Source organism: Erpetoichthys calabaricus, chromosome 1, assembly GCF_900747795.2.
Source record: "Erpetoichthys calabaricus chromosome 1, fErpCal1.3, whole genome shotgun sequence".
NCBI lineage: Eukaryota > Metazoa > Chordata > Cladistia > Polypteriformes > Polypteridae > Erpetoichthys > Erpetoichthys calabaricus.
The window spans coordinates 291269633-291292725 of record NC_041394.2 but is presented as its reverse complement, the minus strand read 5'-3'; the positions used below and the strand labels follow the sequence as shown (position 1 = coordinate 291292725).

The 23093-nt window shown below is 36.9% G+C and overlaps 1 protein-coding gene across 1 annotated transcript in view; it reads left to right on the top strand.

The window, feature by feature from the left end:
- Window positions 1-23093, top strand: part of igf1 (insulin-like growth factor 1) — a 90043-nt gene that overhangs the window by 65233 nt on the left and 1717 nt on the right. The window contains exon 3 of the mRNA XM_028816555.2: window positions 16335-16510. Within this exon, the coding sequence (XP_028672388.1) occupies window positions 16335-16510 (176 nt within the window). The remainder of the gene's footprint in view (window positions 1-16334; window positions 16511-23093) is intronic.

The window sequence follows — 23093 nt, the reverse complement described above, 5'->3', positions numbered from 1 at the left end:
CTTATCTTTCCATTTCAGAGGTGGTAGACCTTCCTCTTTGCTGATCAAAGGAAGTGCAAACTCCATCTTAAATGATCTGTGATAGGTTAGTCTGAATAATCTCTAGTTTGAAACATATGCTGCTGATCCTTATGGACCTCTGACTCAAATCAAATTCCAAGACCAGTTACAATATATGCCATCTATTGACTTAAATATATTCATTACAAAATGCTATTTAACTCTTTCAGGGCTGATGTTGACTTTTGTCAAAAGGAGGAGTTGACGATGGTAATCAACTGTAAACTGTGACAAAACCCACCATTACATTTTAGCTGGACTCTCGTTGCTAGAAGGAAAGTTAGATTCATTGGTTTGACTGAGATTCCCTGAACTCTTGTGAGTAGCAAGGTGCACACAATGGCAAAAATGGCACTGACATCTGACAAGAGGTCAAAGCAAATGTGTAAAGCAAAATACTCCATGGACGACGTTGTTGCCTATTATGTCTGAACTGGACTATGACTTGTCGGACTCAAGTTTTTGATACAAACGATCGAAGATGAATGTGAGGCTTCAGCTGATCGGTCCCCAGCTAGTTGTGGTACTGACAATGTTCGCCAGGGAGGACTGCCGCTTAACAATGATAAAAGGCAGAAACCAGATTGTAATGCACTGCCACCGTGTCCCAGCCACGCAAAGACAGCCTGGCAGCAAGCAAGCCGCACATTCTTGGCAAACTGGCAGCCACAGCATGCAGCAACAGACGTTTAATGTTGACTTCTGAGTGAAACCATTGCTTTTTGGAAAAAATATTCAGCCCTCAAAGAGTTAAAGCACAGTAACTCCTAAACAAAGATCAAAAAACAAATATCTTTTTGTTTATTTCCCTAAGCCATGAACTCTTTATTGAGTTGTTTGCATGGACCTATCCTATGAGCGTCAGACACAAGATTGGAATGAAAACTGAAGATCACAACAGTTCATCTCAGGGATACTCATGTGTACACCCCCACTCCTTCATGCCAGTCCAATTTACAGTTGACAATCAGCCCACTGTAAGCTGTGATGCCGAAGAAAAACAGAGTCCACAGAGAAAAACCCACCCATGAAAAGGGAGACCACAAAATGACCAGGGCATGATTCATTCTCCCCAGAAGTTGAGAGTGTTGAGCACTAGAAAGTCTGAAATAACTGCGTATGCCATGCATCATTTTTCCAAAATTTAATTTTAACCATGATTAGCAAGCAGTATCTGGACCCCTTTCAAAATGTATGTGTATGAATTAAGCTCCTTCAGTTCTAGCACTGAAATCCAGATTTGACGACTGACTTCTCATTTTTTTCATTGAAAACACATATAGTCAGACTGACACCCTTAGATTTGTTTCATATTGATCTTGAATGTTTTAGAAAATCACAAGTGAAGAATATTATGAAACCTCCTATTTGAACTTATGATCAGTGGATTGATTGACTGACCATATGTGGATGTTTATTTACTACTTCCTGTAACAAAATGTTTTAACATGTGTGCATGTTTTTTATCTTTTAATTTTGTTTACAGCATGTGCAGTCCTGCTGTTTTCTGTGTTTTGACACACCCAATGGCTTGTAATCTCAGCATTGCTGTCAGCACTTCAATCCAGAATTATAAAGGAATTGTTGAATGAGAAACAGATTATCCTGTGTTCCTGTTCAGAGTGTTCAGATCTGGAATGTAGAACTATTAAAACTCGCAGGTGCATCTCTGTTTCCCCATGACTGATGAGAAACAGAAGGAGCCAGCATGCTCCCATGGTACTGGATTCTCAGCCAAACAAAGGCATCATATGAAGTGTGAAATATGACATTTCAGCATTTTGAGATGGCAACCTCCCTGGTTGCAGGGCGACTGCCAAGACGTCCCTTACATCACGCTGTGTAACAGCCTGTAAAGTTCACACCAAAAAGTACACATCATTGTCAGGTTTTTTATATCCAAATAGTGAACCAGAGCACTGGGTCATTGAATTCTTTCATAAACTCAGATGTAAATATTGTCAATCTAGTCATTTTTTTCTGTTACAAAAGCATCAATGCAAAAACCCTTTGCCTATACTGGAAGTAAAAACTAGCATTACCATTGAAATGTGTTTGAAAACTGGCAAGTCACAAGAAAGCATTTTCTACTTTGTAAAGTGACTAAGGATAAATAAATTTACACACTTAATTTTTAGGCCAAGGTGAAATAGTGACTCTAAATAGTTCCTATATGAGAAAGTGTCACTGTGCTGGCCTTCTGATCCATCCAAGTTGCTTCCTGCCCTGTGTCCAATGATTTGAGAATGGGCTTTTACTCTCATTAGTACTCAATTGAAAAGATGAATCCAAAAACTGATAGATGAAGTTCATTATTAGGACTGAAAAATATGAGTCTCGCAACTAACTGTACCTAACAGAAGAAGGAAAATGTGTGTTAGAAACACAAAATTTGTAATAGACCACTTAGTTTGAACGTGTCATTTGGCAAAACTGAGTGGCTGAAGTTTCAATCAGGACTTTCATTTAAGATTCATTTATGATTCACACAGCATTTTAGAAAAAAATGAAAGAGAGAGAGAGATACCATCTAAAATACAATAAATCACGAAATCAAAGAATTCAAATACAATTAAATAATTCATTAGAATATCTAGTAAGGCTCAACTTTTTAATTACAGTAAAATATTGATTGTCATTGTGCCTGTATTCAGTTAAGGGGTTTATTTCTTTTTTGTATTTTGAATTGGTCAGACAGTATTCTCATTTGTTGTGAGTTTTAATTTTAGTGATCCAAAATCTTCAGTGTGATCCTGCACACAATTTGTTTTTTGCTAGCAGGTTTTTATTTTCTTGAGGGTGAATTTGAACTCTGTTATGTTGAGTTTCGGGACCAATGCATGGAAGGTTTTCTTCTCCCTGTTTCTATAAGCAGCCCCAGGAAATGTTCATCTGATTTCTTTTTCCATGTATAGTAAGGCCAGAAGATATACATGCCTCCAGAGTTGAGTTCATTCATTGAAGAAGAAGATAATAATTAGCACTTCAGTCGTTCATAATAAGTCAAAAAACATTTTTTTATTTGTTTATGAATGAAAGCATATGGACCTGAAAAAAATATAGTTTGTTATATGTATTTTAAAAGGAGTTTCATTCTGTTTGTCCTCTTTGGAAAACCATCTCAGTTTGTATATGTATTTGTGTATGTATTCTGAAAAAATGTTCTTTTTGTGGATTACACCACAGGGACAAAAACAAAAGGAGAAGAACTCTTTGTTCGGGTCACCACCAAATATGATCCAAGGCTAGAGGCAAATTAGTAGGGTGTAACTGCAGCACTTCTCAAATTTAACTCACAATTTTCAGTTGTTACTTATATGGACCAATGTGGCATATGATATATAGGGTTAGCAGATAAATTGGCACCCCACAGTGCTTTGACCCACCCTCAATTCACAAATGTGTTTATATAACCTACTTGTTCAGAGCCTGGTTTACTCCTACAACCCAAAGTCATGCCATAAAGTGGCACAGGGGTGGTTAATTAGACTGGTGTATGTTAATGTGCCCCATAATGGACCAGGGTCCAATCCACTGTATGTCTGTTTCTTCTACTGCTTCACACTAAGGTGGTTTTCATTGACTTTTTCCTGGAAATAATTGATTCTGAAAATGGATGCTTGGTTGAAGTACCAGTTACTATATACCCACCATATAAACTCCTATAAAGCCAGCTAGGGCCTGAATGTCACTGTGACCTAAAATGTTTGTGGCTCTTCACGGGTTTCAGACTATTGATTCATCAACTCAGTAGTGTTTCAGGATTTCAACTGGCAAAATCTTCTTAGACCTTCCAAACGTACACTCCTTAGTTTTTCAGATATTCATTTATGGCCGAAATAAAGGATTGGATGTTCATTGTTATGTTTTATTGTCAGTAAATTGCCTCAAACCCATTGTTATAAAAGTTTATAAAATGAAAAGAGATCTGGCACATTTTATTTGAAAAGATACACTTTTCTTGCAGTTTTGTGCAGATTTCTTTAGTGGTTGCTATTTGGTTATCAGAGGTGATGTCAGGGGTCACAAATGGGATGACATCAAAGGGTAAGCCCTTCGGGCTTCCTAATTGTGGCCTGAAAGGACTGCTCCAGCTGCCCAAACCCAACACAGACAGACACAGGAACAAGTCCAGCACAACATATGGCTTTAATTTGGGAAACTCTTGTCTATAAGAGTTTCCCACAGCATAAACTCAAGTACAAATAAGCACACAACAGTGCATTTTTCTTCTTATTTTTCTTTCTCTCTCTTCCTCTCTACTTCCACTATTCCCAACAAGCTTCATCCTCTTCCTCCCAACTCTGGCTCTCAGAGCTCCTTTCCTGCAGTACACGGGAGTACTTCTGGTGCCCCTTTACCATGGTCCAGAAGCACTTCAGAGTGAGATGGGAGCCTGATGAAGTAGGGCTCAGGAGTCCCTGATGGTGCCCACGGGACCCAACAGGACTGAATAATGAAGCCCTTTGGGAATCCATGGTGCTGCAGCAACCCAGTGTGGCTGCCATCTAGTGTCCCAGTGGAGATTATTTAACGCTCTCTATCCAGGTCCTTCCACTACATAGGCATCCTAGCCAGGTAAGGGCGCCAGCCGTCCACTACAGTATGGGTCAAAAGAAATTCAAAGTGCCCGTGTATTTAAAGTCTTCAATTATTTTGTTTCTAGTTATCGACTTTGAGTTAGGATCACATTTTGCCTTTGACGTTAGATTTTATTGACTTTCTGGATTTGATCTTTTACTTTTGTTTTCGACTCCTTCTGTCTACCTGTCCTTGTTTCTCATGTCCTCATGGCATGCCTTTTAACACTGGTGTAACAAATGAAAGGTGTTTAAAAAATATATATTTTTAAAAAAAGACTAATTTGTAAATTCATTTTGTTAGAAGTTATTTACCACTGCTGCATTGACTCCTCAGTGATATTTGAAAATTCAAGATTTCTGACTCCAACAATATAACTAAGGTAACATAACGTAAGATAACATAACATATACTGTACATGGTTCATTTCTGAGGGTGCATGAGAATTTTCCCAAGATTATTGAGATGTGGCTGGCGAGCATGATGTCCAAATGGAATTACACTGTACTGCCAACAGAGATAGTGAATAGAAAAACATTAATTTGGCATCAGCCACTGGGGAACTAGTAGTTGGGTTCACTGTTAAATTTAGTGTCAGGTGACCTAGTGCTTTAACTATTTTGAATGACTCTTGGATTTTGCTTTTTATCTACTGTTTTAATACCTTTTAAAGCGTTATGCCTGGCTTTTTGTGTGCTGACCTCCTGCTTTGTTTCTGGTTTATATTTTGGGGTATAGACTGTAATAGTAATATTTTGATTACTGTTTTGTAATCAAAAAAGTATCTGTTGGCAGACCCAGTTCCTTTCTTCTTCTATAGAGTATATTTAGTCATTCCATAAATTCATTTGTACAAAGTAATATGTAAAGTAAGTCTCAACTTCATTAAATTTTCTGAAGTACCAAAATATTATTTGAGCTCTAGCATGATAAAAACAGACATTGGGCACTCTGCCTTCAGTAAAAATCTAAATGTTCCATATGGAAGACATTCAACTATTTTTTCTGCTTTTGAAATCCTTTAAAATTGGTATCATACTTCTACATTACTAAGTGTTAAACTCGTGTGAGTGGTCATGGCAAAATGGTATTTTAAATTGAAATTAAATTAAAATGAGGGTTAATTCAGTATTCATTTTGATGGAGTACGCATTTAAAAGTTTTATTATTAATCAATAATTAATTTTATTTTATATGTTGTGATAGATAATGTATTTGCCTATAAAAACTACTCCATTGTGTTTTGATTAGCTGTAATACAAAACTTTCTTCATAAGCAAACTAAATTTTTCTCACAAAAAATGCAGATGGGTCACACAGTAAGCAAAGGAAACTATACTGTAGATCTGAATCTGTGATATTCTGCTTTGAAGACTTGTTTTTATCTACAAAACTTTTATTATGAGCAAAGGGAAAAGTCTAGTAAGATTGTGACCAAGCAGTCCTATAAGAAGGTAGTTTGGAATTTTCAAAAATCAATACTGGAGATGGAATTAAAGTTACTGAACATAATAAAATAAGAAATTCATTTAACAATTTGTATAAGATGTTATACACATACAGAAGCTCAAAACATTCTTGATAATATGGAAATGGCCATGTGTAGAAAAACATAGGAGGTTTTATGAGATTCTGGAGGCTCCCACTGTGATGTAATCTAATTCTGATTTATCCACAGATAATATTTTTGTGTAAACTCTCAAAAATACATAGTATCTGATTTTTTAAGATAGGATACAGGACACTTTCATATGTGGTAACGAATTCCAATATAATTCTCATTGCCTGTGTTCTACCTGGGTTGAACCTTTCAGATCAGATCTTCACTCAAGCATGTGGCTTGATTTTGTGACTTTTGTGTATCATGCAACAAGTTCAAAATAACATGACAGAAGAAGTAAACAGTCAGTGCTGCAGCATAGAAACACATTTCTGTGCAACTATATTTTGCAAGCTCTGTTTCAAAAATGTAAAAATTGAAGAGTGCCAGCAGCAAAAAAATGAAGGGTTCCAAGCTTACACCTTACCTACATCACTACATGAAAACATACTCCTGTTATATACATTCCACGTTAAGTTGAATGTGTATGTAAATGATCAGATCACACTTAGACTGTTTGATGCAGTTTTTCTCAGCCAAACTGGGTTGTGGGCTGTCACCGAAGGGGGGCAACTTGCTATTGTTTATTAGTAGTATGTCGCTGAGGGTCGCAACTGTTGTTGTGCAGGGTTGCTGCTCTGACAAGACACGTTTGATTCTCCCTCTGCTGTCATAATTGTACTTAAATCATTGGGGACATCCCCTGCTCAATCACCAAGGGGACACTGTCCTGCTCTGACACTTGCGCTCGAATAACCAAAGAGGGCAGGTGGGTTATTAAAAGACACTCACATGGGAAAACGTGGGTCAAGTGTAATGTAATAGTGTAATGTAATAGACATCGGACTGGATTTCTTTACCAATTCCACTTCATGCATCGAGACCAGGCATTGTAAACATGACCTATCACATCTTTACAGAGCTACAAAACAACAGGCCCAGATAGATATCCTGCATTGTGCTTAATTTCTAATGGTTGAGATTTATTGTTAAGCCTGTAGAAACTTGCATGCTACATACAATGACATTCTCTTTTCTTGATATACCTCTGCTGTTATCTGTTGCTGTGTTGTTTAAAATTCTCTTCTGTGCTTCTTCCAGCACATTTCCTTTAATTTAATCTGCAATGCCTCTGGGTGTGTGGCTAAGGATCTGGGCTGGTATCTGGAAGGCTGCCGGTTCAAATCTCATTACTGCCAGAAGGGGTCCTCTTCCATTGGGCCCTTGAGCAAGGTCCTTAACCTGAAAATTGCTCCAGGGGTGCTGTACAATGGCTGACCCTGTGTTCTGACATTAAAAGGTCATGTGAAAAGACAATTTCCCTGTGGGGATTAACAAAGAATATCAAGATCAATCTCAGCACACCATGTCTTATTGTCATATGCCTTTGGTACATTCAACCCATTCTTTTTCATTAGTGCAATTTGAGAATTGAATATATTTGATGGTAATTCTTCATACGAAGTCATATACTGTATAGTCAACTTCATTTTCCATCCTTTCAGTTTGTGTCTAGGTGTGTTCTTAGTAATCACACAGAATCTTTCAGGTATTTACCTTTGACTTATGCTGTGTTTTCTCTCAATTTATTTTTTAAAATCATGCTAACCACTGATAAATTCAGTTGCCCCCCAAAAAATTTAACTTCCTTCCTTCACAGTTATTGATCTTCTTCTCTATACTGTGCCTTAGCCACCTCCTGTATCCATGATGTTTAAACTTCCCAGCAGCTGGTTGTCATTGTGTATCTTTATCCTAAACTTGTAATTCACTTATCATGTCAGTTAACTAACTTCACACTATTATCAGACCAGTACGTTTAAAATTAGCTCATGAGATTCACCATTAGTCAGATAGAAGTGTATTTTCAGTGAAGCAAGTGATTATATTGAACAGATCCACCAAAGCTGGGGTTTTTTTCATCACTGATTAAGTTATTAAAGTCATTCTAGAGTGATGTGGTACAGGTATGGGCTTTGGGGGTTACAGTGATGGCTTGAGGTAGAAAGTATACTTCCCAGTTATCAATAGAGAGAGAGTGGGGATGAGGGATTCACAATTGCAATAGTTTTAGTTGCTGGCTGAAGCCCTGATGGGAAAAGTTCTTCCATGTGGCAAGATCAAACTGGATTTATTAAAGAAAGGCAAATATTATTGAACTCTTGAGAAATGTTCAATGTATGATATACTACTGAAGACAGTTATGAGTATTGCCAAAGGAAAGCTTCCAAAAACACTAAGCCACAAACAATATAATACTGTAAATTGTGTCATGTTTATCAGGCATTTATTTAGTAAATACCTTATAAGTAGATCATTGGTTCACATCCCGGGACCTCCCTGCACTGGAGAGCAGTTTGAGTAGTGAGAAAGGCGCTAAATAAAAGTAAAGAATTATTATTATTATTCAGATTTATCAATTTTAACCTATTCAGATTTAACATATTAACAAAACATAGAACAAGGAAAGAACAAACAAGAAAATAAAAAGAATCAAAAAATAGTGATGATTGAGCAAGTTAACAGGGAAACAAATGAAAGAATAGAAAACTATAAACAAAACTAACTCAAAGGAACTTATGATAAAGAACAAACAACAAATACTAAAGGAAAAAACTTGACATAAGAAGTCAAAATGGAAATCCGAAAAGTGAATTCCCTAAAGCAGAAAGAATATGCCACGAATATGTAAATGAGAATAATTGATCCAAAATCATAAGATACTTACCAAACTATATAACATTTCATTATAACCTGGACTTTTGTTTAATTGTTCGGATGGTTTCTCCATTATTTTAGGAGATCAGATACTCAGAAAAGTATGCCTTATTCTACAGTATTTAAAATGAGAAAAAAATACAATTCCTCATACGCTGAACTATCCAAAATTTATTTAGAATTTTGAAAGAACATATTAATGTTCTCCTCAAGTTAGCATGAGGGTCCAATGTTAACCTTTTAGAAATTTTAATATCTTTGAAAGAAAACAACAACATTTATTTCTATAGCACATTTTCATACAAATAATGGAGCTTAAAGTGCTTTACATGATGAGGAAAGAGAAAAAAGACAAAGTCAGAATTAAAATAAGACAACATTAATTAAAATAGAGTAAAAGTAAGGTCTGATGGCCAGAGAGGACAGAAAAAAACAAGAAAACTCCAGACGGGTGGAGAAAAAAAATAAAATCTGTAGGGGTTCCAGGCCACGAGACCGTCCAGTCCCCTCTGGGCATTCTACCTAACATAAATGACATCAATCAGTCCTCTTTGTATTCAGGGTTTTCATGGAAGGACTTGATGATGATGGTCACATGGACTTCTGGCCTTTAATCCATCAATGTAGGGACATCACGGTGCTTTGATTTGGAGGTGGTGGTGCAAAAGAACAGAAGAGAAAGTAGGGGTTAGTACGGATTTTGGAGCCACCATGAATTATAATGATAATTAATTGAATATGCAGAGCATCAGGATTAAATTAAAATGAAGTTATGAGAAAGCCATGTTAAAGTAATGTGTTTTTAGCAGTTTTATAAAGTGAAAAACATAATAATTTCATTTCAATTTCATAGTTCCCCAGAAGAGTTGGAGATACTACTGAATTTAGATAAAAAATATGGCACTTCCTATTGTGTAATCAATAATTTAATGTCAAATTTGTTGTAAACATTTTTTATGAAGCTGGAAAATATACCCAAGATTTTATTTCTAGTCATGTTCCGTTTTCTGGTTTTTGAACCACTGTTGGTCCCTTTTGTGTCCATGAATTTCCTTTTCTTTTACAAAGCCTGCCTAGCTGATTATGCTAAAGTAAAATATTTAGAGTTCTTTTTATCCTCTTCAGCATAAGGTGGGACTTCATTACGCTGTAAGTGAAAGTAAGTAAGTAATTAAAACACAGAGAGTTCCATTTTATACCAAGTATTAGTGCATTCAATGCATACTACTGCATAGTTTTGACAGTAACAAGTTATTTGTCTTGGTCAGGGCCTTACTGTGAAATTTGAACCTGCAGCATTCATTCTTCTGCAGGTTATCGTAACAGACCTATTATAAATAATTTATGTATGGATGTAGTATCCCTTATTTTATTTTCATCACCTTGTCACTCTTTTGAAAGTTGTTACGTGATTAGAGTCAGCTAAGGAACTTAAATTGGTCAGTCTTTGTGGTGTTCGCAGTAGCAGCTGTAATGACATGACCACTGCACAGGCTTTTCTCTGAACATCCTCAATCCTTTTATTTCCTCCACCTGTTGGATTAGGCAGACTTGAGAGGGGGTTTGAATTCAGCATTTTTTTTATCCAGAAGGATAAAAGAAAGAATCATCGAAAGAGCAAAATTGCAAAGGGTCACTTACCATTGCTGTATACCATCATAATACAGTATGAAAGCTGATATTCTGGGTCTTTTTAAAAGAAAAATGGGGTCTTGCCAAAAGAGGTAGACAACCTACTAATCATGGTTTTCATCTGTATTAGAGGATATGTTTTTGTTCCCTGTGGTTTTTGTGGTAGCTGCACCACAATCAATAGACTTCAATATGTACTTAACCATAGTGTTCGAGTAGAGTGGCCTCATCTTCACTGATGTTCTTAAGTGTTTTATATAAAAAAAGATTAATTTGAGGAAAATGTAAACAGGGCTTCAGGGTAGTACGATCCCAGCCAGACTGAAAAACCACATTGCGATGGGTGTGCAATTAAAGGAGTAACATCAGCACAAGAAGACTTCATAATAGCAATCTCTTGATCTGTACCTAGCAAGAAACTTGGCATCAGGGAGTCAAGAACTGAAAGAAAAGTGTTTAGTATTGAGAAAATCTACAGCATCTTCATATTTTGTCATGGTTCGCTACTTCATGTCTACACTATCTTTATTTAAAGTATTTATTTAAGAGGTATCTGAACCATTAAAGCGCCTACTGACTGAGAGAAAGAAGCAGATGTGTTATCATCTTTGTTGTACTGTTCTTTGAGCACATGCTGAGGAAAGGTGTTGCTTACAGGTAGTCTGTTTTTTGCAACATAACCTTCTTATGATTGTCTTCTCCACATCACTTTCATCCACTGGCTTTCTGCTTAACGGAGTTAGTTCAGACACAACTAACTCTCATCTTTCAGTGGTTAAAAAGTAAATTCAAATCTTGGAGGAGAGTAGTGGATGTGATATTGCCAATAGACACAAGCTGAGGTCTTCTGGTAAGGAAGAACAAAATCCAATTGTGGAAGGGGGCACTAAGTCATAAAATTAGGGGTTTGATGGTCAGCTTCACTGGTACAACTGAGATAAACGCTAGTCTGTAGTCTATAAAGAGAATTCTGACCCAGCAGTTGTTGTTATGGTATGGAGTGCAAAGCCTATGATATTCTCTTTGGACTGATTGTGATGATATGTAGCCTGGAGGAGATCATGACTATTTGGAATAGTCTTTTTAATGTGTCCAAGCACCAGTCTCTCAAAGCCGTTTATCATGATTGGAGTGAGTGCCACCAGTCTGAAGTCATTTAGACAATCTGCTTTTGTTTTCTTTGGGCACAAAGATGGTAGATGTCCTTTTGAAGTAGGAATGAGACACAGATTCTTGCAGTGAAATATTAAAGATGTCACCAAAGAAATCTGCTAATTGGTCTCTACAGGGATTACCACACAACCCTGAAATCCCATCCAAATGAGAGGCCTTATGGACATTAACTCATTTGAAAGTCCTCCTTATGTCATAAACAGAAACAAAGAAAGAAAAATCATGTGGTGCTGCAGGTCATGGAATAGTGGGCTGCTTGTTATCACAATCAAAGCAGGTACAGAGACCAATCACGGCATGAAATCATTTAGATCCATTTCTGCTTCTTTATAACCTACCATTTCTTGGTCCCAGGTATTTTTCAGGTATGGTTTGTTAGCCAAGGCATTGGACTTTAAATAACCACAGAATGTGGCATTACCTACCTGTGCTCCAGTTGTAAAAATACATCAGAAAATTGTATTTTGTCTCATCGTGACAAATCCCTACAGAAAGGTGCTCTCTCTATATATCTCTATATATGTAAAATCCCATGTCTGTCTGTCTGTCTGTCCGCTTTTCACAAGAGAACAACTTAACAGATTTAGATCGGGTTTTTTTTCTAGAATTTCCTTGAAGATTCCGGTTGATTTTGTGACTCCTCTCATCGCGTTAAGAATCATGGTTCGCTTGCAGGAGCAATATATTTGCGTTAATCCGAGACAGAGGCTGTGGGCCGAGGGGAGGGTGAAGCGTGATGTCAGGAGTAGGAAGTCGGGCTGGGCCCTCCTCACTGTCCTGTTTCTCACTACTATGCAGGTGATGGGTAGTATATATATATATATATATATATATATATATATATATATATATATATATATCCATCTATCCATTATCCAACCCGCTATATCCTAACTACAGGGTCACGGGGGTCTGCTGGAGCCAATCCCAGCCAACACAGGGCACAAGGCAGGAAACAAACCCCAGGCAGGGTGCCAGCCCACCGCAGATATATTATATATATATTTATATATATACATATATATATTGTGATAGTTTGAGGTCTCCGTGACCCCTTGAACCCTCAGACTCGACTCCAGACACCAGGTAAAAGTCCAATAATTATATTTATTTGGACAATACAGTGCACAAAGCACCCTCCTCTCCACAATACTCAATAATAAACAATAAACAATCAATAATCAATCCTCCACACTCCCAGACACTTTGCCACCCTTCCTCCCAGCTCAGCTCGCCATCTGGGATTTCCCATAGTCCTTTTATAGTCCTGATCCGGAAGTGTTTCGTCCTCTCTGTCCACGTGACTAGGAACACTTCCGGGTCATATAAAAACTCTTCTTCACCCTGGAGGCACGTCGTTTCTTCCTGTCATGTGATCATGACGCACCTCCGGGTTATAGGGCACATAAGAGTCCGACAACCTCCCTACAGCGACTCCTGGAGGCCCCCATGGTATCCAGCAGGGCTGTGCATATAAACTACAGAGTCCATGATGCCCTGCTGGAATTCGGGGCACGTTCATGCTGTCGGGAGAACTCCTCCTGGCGGCCTGGGGGTGAGGGCCGGAGTAGAAAGCTGGCAATCCTTCACAATATATAAAGAAAACAAAGGGAACAAGATAAAGGTTTGAAGGGATCCACCCCGTATATTGTCCGGTTCGTTGTAAGGCAAAATAACTGTAGGTTAGAAACAAGAGTAGTCTCTTCGAATTAAGTCATATAACAGACTGAAGACCAGGAGGATCATCGGGTTTATATGGTGGAGGGGGAGGAAGAGGTTGGTCGTCAAGGGGAAGTAATGTCATCCCAGGGGTGGTCTTATGCTGAAAAAGGAAGTCCATCCATCCATTTTCCAACCCGCTGAATCCGAACACAGGGTCACGGGGGTCTGCTGGAGCCAATCCCAGCCAACACAGGGCACAAGGCAGGAAACAATCCTGGGCAGGGTGCCAACCCACCACAGGACTGAAAAAGGAAGTGAAGTTCTTAAGTGTTCCTGCAAGAAATGAGAGAAGGTATTAGCGCACATAATCAGTCACATGCAGTGCTTCAACAATAACTAGACCCTGCTGCTGACTCCCATGCGCTTGTGTGTGACAATGTATATATATATATATATATATATATATATATATATAAACTAAACCTTAGTTTTTTTTACCTTGTGTTTTATCCTTTAGTCTTGTCTTTTCTGCTTATCCATTAGGTTTTTATCTAACTTTTTAACCTTAGTTCTTACGCGTTTCTACAAGTCTGCCTGTCCTTTTCCCATCTTTGGTTCCACATTAATAGGTGATACAGTTCTGGTTCCCACAATAAGTACAGACTCTAGCTGAGTAAACTTAACTCAAGTTTTAGAGACAAAACACTGGGATTGTGAGTTCAGTGATGGGCTGGTATCCCCAAACCAGGGTTAATATCTGCCTTGCTTCCAGTTTACTGAGAATCTCAAAACCCCGATAATGCATTAAAGTTTGAGAATGTTAGCTTACACTAGGATTCAAGTAAGACAGTTAACAGAGATTGGGGTAGTCTCCTGGAATCACAACAAGCAGATGTGAATTAATTGATCAATTCTGTGTACTTAGTCTTTTTCGTAGTGCATCATTGTTCATTAATGGTGTTGTATGAAGAACATCTCCCATAGGAATGAATAATTAAAAAAGAGATCTCCTTAATATCTTTTTTATAACTCCTGGACAATAATGAGATCAGTACATTGGAGACATTTTCTTCTGAGAAAAAATACCCTGGTGTCTTAAATGTCTTTCTCTTGAGTTTCAGCAGAGATCTCAGCAAACGTACACAATGAACTGAGATTTTCCAAGTAGTGTCTTGACACTTTTATTTTTATTTTTTGCATTTTGAAAGTATGCGTATTGTGTGCTCCATAATATATGGTGAAATGTATGGACAGTTGTTTGTGGTAATAAAAACTTTAGTCTTTGCTTCGGACTAATACTATTAGTTGCTCTAATTTATAGTGCTGTGCTCCAATTAGATCATACTCAGTCAGGAAGAAAAAGCAGGCGGTATGACATGGTGGTTAAAACTTTGGACTTCAAACTCTGAGGTTGTGGGTTCAAATCCCACTGTTGACACTGCGTGACCACAAGCAAGTCACTTTATCTGCCTCAGCTCCAAATTAAAAAATAAATGTAACCGATTATATCTTAAACATTGTAAGTCACCTTGGATAAAGGCAACAGTCTGTTAATAAGTAAAAAAATATGAAGTCTTGAAAGAGATGAAAGCAAGACTAGAAAGAAATCTCACAAAATATAACATGCTTTTCAAACCAAATTCTTTGACTCCTGTTACTTCAATTGTGTCTCATGCCTCCTTTTTATCTAAATGTATTTCTCCTAAGAAATTTTGCTTGATTCTTAAATGAAACATACATGGAAATTTCTTTTAAGTCTCATGAGCCATCTAAGATCAACCTTTGAGCAGTAGAATTTTCTTATGGCCTAGCATTTTAAGACGTTTAAACTTTGAAAATTGATACAAGAATACAGAAAAAAGTTCCTGAAAGGGAAATTATTTCACCAGTATAGATATAATTAAAGACCTTAAAGATTGTTCTTTTGACTGAAGAAGAGTGAGCTGTTTTGTTATTTGGGGGATTTCTAGTTCATTGGGTGTTTCTTTTGCAGGCATTTGACTTTAGAGAATCCACTCATTCCTACACAATATCTTTCTGTAGTTATCTTCTTTTTGCCTCGGAGAGCCTTTACTTAACACTTCTTGAGAATTTACATGTCTGATGTTTCCATGCTTTGGTAGTCTTAAGTAGTGGGTGGGATTTTGTGTTTCTTACAGATTGGGAAGCCTTTTCAGGGATTTGTTTCTCTGCCTTCTTTAGTGAGATAAGTCTTGCAGTTCAAGCACTCACTGAAGATACCCCATTAGGATTAGCCCCCTCTTCAAAGAATTAACATACTGTTTTAAAACGTATTTATTTATGAAACCATTTACTTCTCTAAGTTTATGTTGGTGTACTTCTCACATTGCTTGGATGTGACAGCTGGTAATTTTTGGTTGCTTTGTTTTCTGAATAATTTTATGAGCATCCTGTTAAAATGTAAATACTGTGCATGTTTTATGCCTGGTAAAGGAAACTTACCCAAATACATTCTTATTATTGAAACACTTCCATTCTCAAGTGACTTTGCCATCATCAGTTCTGTAACAAATGAAACAGACACCTGCTTTAATGCAGTCATGCCTATTACCTGGCCCACATGAACAACACCCAGATATTGTATTTCAACCATGGAGGTTGAATTTAATCACTGTCATTTTTTTAATTCTTACTGTTTCCTAGACTTGAAAATCTTTTCAATACTTTTTAATACTTTTTTTAATACTCATAAAAAGGTATTATCCACTTCTGTACTGTAAAATGTTTATTACCTGCTTTAAAAATGGAATTATCATCAGATCAAGTTAAGGACACATCTAGGCAAACATTGACTACAATCGCATTACTATAAACGAGAGACAAATGCTTTACAGATGCAGTGTGTTCTATGTTTTTATGTCTTCATTTTTGTGTTATCTTCCTATAGACAAGCAAGGTTATGGTCCGAGCATGAGAAGGTCACACCATAGAGGAATTGTCGATGAATGCTGCTTTCAGAGTTGTGACCTGCGGAGACTGGAGATGTACTGTGCACCTATCAAACCTAAGTCGGCACGCTCTGTACGTGCTCAGCGCCATACAGATATGCCAAAAGCACAAAAGGTAGGACTGGCTGCTCTAACTCTGCTGTTTGTATAAGTATAATGTTTAACTAGGAAGAGACAATAAGAAAGTTCATGCTATCAGTCATAAACACCTTCCTGCTGAATGGCTTGTTTGGAGGCAGAACTTCAGTAATCGCAAATTATTTATATGGTTTTAATGTTTGATAAAGTATATTTTTTAAAGTTTTATGCCCTTCCTCTGTAAATTTATGAATCACAATATTTCTTGGACGTCCTTATCTGTTGCTGCATGTTAGTTAATCAAATGACACTCAACAGGGATGACACTGATCATTACTTCTATTTAACATACACCCTGAACCTCACACCACTTGCCTTTGGAAACATCTGGAGATTAATGCATTTTATTACTACAAATGTTTATGATGTGCCATCTGTTGGAATGACAAATGTAATGCATTTTATTACTGCATGCATTAAATAATACATTCCAATAGATTGTACACTGCCAACATTAACACTGAAGTCTTTGTTAAATACTTAGAATTTAACATGTCTTAGATGGGTAGCACAGCTAGTATGACAATAAAACTGAACTGGAACATAAAACAGGCTAATGTTGGGAATGTGCGACCCTATAATGAAAAAAGAGTGGATGTGTGGATGGATGAATGTTTACAATAAATGAGTGCACATGCAGTGTGGATTACAGGGGGCACCACAGAGCCCCAAAACCAAGACACAACTGACATGCACACAGTCACAGGTTCCAAAAAGGATATTTTATTATCCTCAATACCTTTCTTCACAGAGACATTCACAGATAACTATCAGGAATACTTCTCCCTTCTGTTTTCTGACTCCTCTTCCTCCCACAAGTGTTACCCTCTTCCTCCCGACTCCAACTTGATCATATGAGGTCGAGCGGCTCATTTTATTTTGGACCCAGGAGTACATCCAGTGCCAGGTTTTAGCCCAATGGAAGTACTTCCCACTGAATCGGAAGTTTGTTAAAGTAAGGCGCATAACTCCCAGTAGCATCCTCTGGTGGCACCCATGGACCCCTCACGGCACAACAAGTTCCAGCAAGCCCTGCGGTTGTCCATAAGTGTACCTGCCTGCAGAGATGCTGCCTTCAAGAGCCTTGGGAACACATATATTTCTGGAACCAAGCCTCTCGCCATTTGTTCCTTCATATTGGCCTCCCTGCTGGTTAAGTGAATGGACCAATCAGAGCCAGGACACCCATCTCTGCATGTTTTTCTTCACAGCAGTCATTCTTCTAATGTGTTGGCAAAAACCTCATATTTCATTAGTACTTCTTCCAAGGACCCTATACAGTATATACTCTGTGTCTCTGATACTGAAAGAATTATATCATTTTAAATAAGGATACAGTTTTGAATTCACCAAGATGAGCATGAATTGAAGGTGGTGCTGTACAGTATCTCACATTAGCAGAAGTTTTCACGTGTGTCACACCACACATTGAGCAAATGTTAGAGATGTAATATGTAAATTACAGTGATAGGCAAAAGGCTCTAATTTCCAAAAACGTCACCTTATATAATGACCATAGGCGCTACTATATTTTAAATAAGAAAAAACACATAAAACACCAAAGGTATGACTTTATATGAAGGGCAAAGGCTCATTATTGATGGCCCAATCTTTGTTTCTCTGATCAAGCCTGGGATAAGAGAAATTACCCATGCAACTCTTATTGAATTCACTGAATTCAATTCAGGGTTTTTTGAAAGCCAGAGCCTAACCTAGCATCACATCATCAGATGTAATGAAGGAATCATCTACAGATAGAGCTCCAGTCCATTAGAGACAATACTTAAAACACACATCCACTTATAATTATAGTGTCAATTTAGACCCCCTAATCAATCACCTCACACATCATTGTAAAGTGAGAATGCCAGAGTTTCAAGAGAAAAACAGACACAGAATGAAGACAGTCATAGTCTACCCAGGCAACTGCTGGGCCAGATTCAAACTCAGAATTCTAGAGCTGTGAGGTAGTAGCTCTAATTATTCCACCACCTATACTTGAATAATACAGAAGTATATCTAGAAATACTGACATCAACAGTACTGTCCATGCTTCTGTGCCTCACAAGTCAAAAAACTATTTTTCTTGTCTTTTGTCCAAATGTTTGTCTAATGACTAATCTTTCAGCAGCTACATAAGTTTTTACTTCTGTGCAACTACTTACTGTAGAGTCATACAGTGCAGGTCATACGCTATGTCAACACATCTTGAACAGAAGAGCTTATTCACATATTGAAGCTGACCGAGCTAAATTTAAGTTCTAGTCACTAATTTCTTATTTCTGTGCCCTTTATTTTGTTTTGAAAAGTTTCATGTTGCTAAAAAGGTGGAGAAAAATAGTCTTAGGTAACTATACCACCCACTTTCAACTCTTTATTTTTACAAAGCACATAGACAAGACTAAAGAGTAGAAGCTTAATTTAAGTGCAGCTAGTGCATATTGCTGAGCCATACTTGCTGTCATCTAATTGACATTTTCTGTAGTTTAAATGCATGCTATAAATTAGAGAATCAATACGTAGAGTATTAGTGGCTAGTGGGTTCACATTAATAAGTTTTAGCTTGGTTCTCGGAGGAATATGTTGCCAAAGTCAAAGATGAAGTGGTCACACATTCACATCCGTAATTCAGAATGACAATTAATGTGTTTATTTTCATGTATGTCAATAATTCTAACAATCCAATCCATCACTCCTGGGTATGCATTTCAAGGTCCCAGATTTCAGGCAATGTTTCATGATATAACTTTGGTTTTGAACACAGTATATTGTAACTTTGCCATATAGAATTAAGGACTGCTTTTCTTCAGGTTGGCTCTCAAGGCCCATATCAAGCTGCATTTAAAAGAGATTCTGGCACAGTGGGTGGGCACTGGGATTTTAAAGAAGTGCTGAGTGAAAGTAGGCAATCACAGCCAGTGCCTTCCCTAGCCAAAAAGGGGCCCTAAGCAGAACCTTCTGGAGGCCACCCCACAACCTCCTGATCCACTACATTAGTATTTGTTATAACAGCTTCAATTTGAACAATAAATATATTAATAAATAAAGAAGCACACATCACAAACCTAACAATAACTATTTCTAATAACTAAGTTTTCAAAATAATTTAAAACCTGAAAGTGAATGTTTTTCATTCTCTTCGTTGCATATCACAACAGCACATGCCTACATTTTCTGACAGTAAAGTCATATATATATATATATATATATATATATATATATATATATATATATATATATATATATATATATATATATATACTGTATATAAGTCATCGCAAGACAGCTTTTATGCAAGGTCTGAGCTGATGCTGATGAAAGCTGAGCAGCTTATACTTTCTTGTGTCATTGATAACCTTAAGTATGTCCTGATGAGCTGAACTTTTGAAAAGTTAGTAGTTGGGAGGTTTGCTGAAATCTGGAGGGCAACCAATAGACTTGGACTTCAATGGCATTTAACGTCAATGAATTGTTTCCTTTATAAATGAAGGCCTAATTAGTCATAATAATTATAATAATGGTCCAGGGTATCAATGTGCTCTTACTCTTTGTTACTTGATATGGCCAACAGTATCACTTCATGACATTATAAAGCAAAAACAATTTTAATACTATTACTACTGCTACTACTACTACTACTAATAATAATAATAATAATGAATAGTAATAAAAGTAATATTAAATACGACAACAACTACTACTACAAATATATAGAAAATTACTAATAATAATAAAATGAAAACTTCTACTACTACTACTACAAATATATAGAATATTACTACCAATAATAATAATAAAATGAAGACTACTTCTACAACTACTAAACTGACTTAATAAACATTCTTAATGCAGTAAATACTGCGTCAAATAAAGCTAATCTTTATATATAATACGCTACCTTGGTTGTTCGTTTGTCAGAGCATGATTTTAAATCACTTGTAGCTTACAAACCATTTGACCTGTTGACCTGAAATTTGGTACACATATACTACGTGACGTCTACTATCCGCTTTCGGGGTGATGATTGACCTCCAAGGTTATTCTGCGTTTATTTTATTTTATTTTATTGTAGTTCAACTCTCGGCAGCAGCCAACAAGTCAGCCATGGGGTGCATGTGTACGGGCGTTGTTCTTGAAGACTTAAGTACCAGCTTAAGTGAAAAATTAAAGTAAACATACTAATTGCGACACAAACACTGACTTAATCAGTTTTAACACAAAAAGATGCCGACAAAAGAAGAGAAGAAGCAGACCGCTAGGGTGGAGAAAAGAAGAGCTGCTCAGGAAGCAGCAAGCGCATCAACCAATGTACAGAGAAAGAGTTTGAAAACTATGAATGCTCAAGTCAAGTGTATTCGCTGCACGTTATCATGCAGTGTGCCATTACTGGTATTTAGATACTTAAGAAATGAATATGACATTGTATCTCCTATACTTTTGAAATTATCCAAACTTCATTTTGTCCTTCCAATGACAGTGAATAGCAATAAGGCATGAACTAAATCAGTTGCTGCCAATAAAATTAACCAATTGAAGTTATTCTGCGCTAATTGCTCTTTTTGAATGTCAAAGTTGCTTGTATGGTTCTTTTCCACAATTCAGCCAGTAACTAACAAGTACGCAAGAGAGACTGTGTGTTGATGAAAGTAACAAATGCCCTCAAAGCAACAATCCACCAAGTGCTTCATATGTTGACTAAAGATAGTAGAGTTTAACAACGCTTAGAGGTCTACATGGTGATAATAACTAATCCACCACAATGTGTCAACTAAGTACTGTAACATCAGATAACTGTTAAACACTAGATGTCAAAACTAATACACATAATGCTGTTATTGCTCCAGTACACCGCTAGCTCTAGTGTAGTGGCAATTGATGTAACATTACCCAGCTTAGTGTAAGCTGGTCAAATTTATATTTAATTATTTTGTTTTTCTGCTTTTTTGATTTTTTTCTTTTCTGTGCTCCTAATTGGTGCTGATTTGAAGCCATTTCTCTGCTCGTTAATGGAAATTTATCACAATAGGTGACTGTCAATGATGTTAATTTGACAATTCATGCAACAGCAATAACTCCAACAGAGTCAAGCTGTGAACCCCCAAAGTTCTGCTCTGTTGAGGAGGTTGTCACATTGCATTATACATCAGTGATGTTACAAGATACAGCCAGTTACACTATGGTCAAAGGTATGATTGTGGGGGGAGTTATCAGACTCAAGTCAAGTAAACCAAGCAGCAAAAATGCACAATTCAATTGGATGTTCAATGCAGCTCCTGATTCAAGAAGATCTGCAAACCCCCCAATGAATCCCAGACATAGATCCTCTGATCTCAGGCCCTACGCACAGTACGTGATCTGTGTATAAGAAGAGACAGCTATGATCACAACAAGCAAATAGGAGAAGAGTCGAAGTAAAACATATTACTGTCTTTAAAAAAAGTCAGAGAGTTGCCTTAGAGCTACTCATGTTGGCCAGATCCATTGGGAAGTTCATTTTGTAGAACTGAGGTCAGGCAGTATGCTGATTGTGAATAATTAAATATGACTGAATCACAAAGATTTAATGTGAAAGAATTTTTATGTGGTATTACAACATTATTATGTAAAGTTAACTTGAGCTAAAAACAAGGAAGCTTTAGGTTCAAGCTTAAAGTTTTTTTCAGTTATAAAGCATGAAAGCTTTATCTTCAAAACTCAATAATGAAACAGCAATTAGATTGAGTGGAGGAATGAAGACAAATCATCGCAAGCATAAGAACAACTACTTTGTCATTTTGTAAATGGCCCCTGAACAAAATTGTGAGCGCAATGAAAGGCAGTTAAAATGTATTGTTCCATTTTTATACCCATCTTTTCCTTTTAGAATTATCAGAGCTAATACTCTCAGTGTTGGCTGCAAGGCAAAAAACTGTCAGATTACAACATTCCTTTAAGGCATTTGAAAGTATTTTTAATTAAGAGAAAACTCAATATATTGAATTACAGCAAATACTGTACATTTGTTTTAATATTAATGAGAATGTACAGGTAACAAAAAAACTACCTAACTTGCACTTCAGAAGAGGAACATAAAACATTTACAAAGGAGACTGTTCAGTCTGTCAAACTGTTTCATTTGTCCAAAACTAATTTATTCCAGTATCTCCTCCACATATTTAAAAGCTGTCAGGATCTCCACTTCAGGCAGTTTGTCTTGCCTGAAGAAGGGGCCTGTGTTGCCTCGAAAGCTTGCATATTGTAATCTTTTTAGTTAGCCAATAAAAGGTGTAATTTTGCTTGGCTTTTCTCTACATTCATAATGGCTAACACGGTACAATACCCTAATATTTCAGACACACGTAACCTACTTTGTGAAGAAGTCTTTCCTGATTTCCATCTTAAACACATTGCTCCTTAATTTTTACTTGTATGCAATTGGGCATATAACTGAAAGAAGTGTGTTGGATCATCTTTATCAGTAACTTTGAGCATTTTGAGGATCCAGATTAGTCCCACAACACATGACTCCCAAATGCCATGATAACTGAAAATAAACGAAACAGCATGAGATCTTTGAGGAG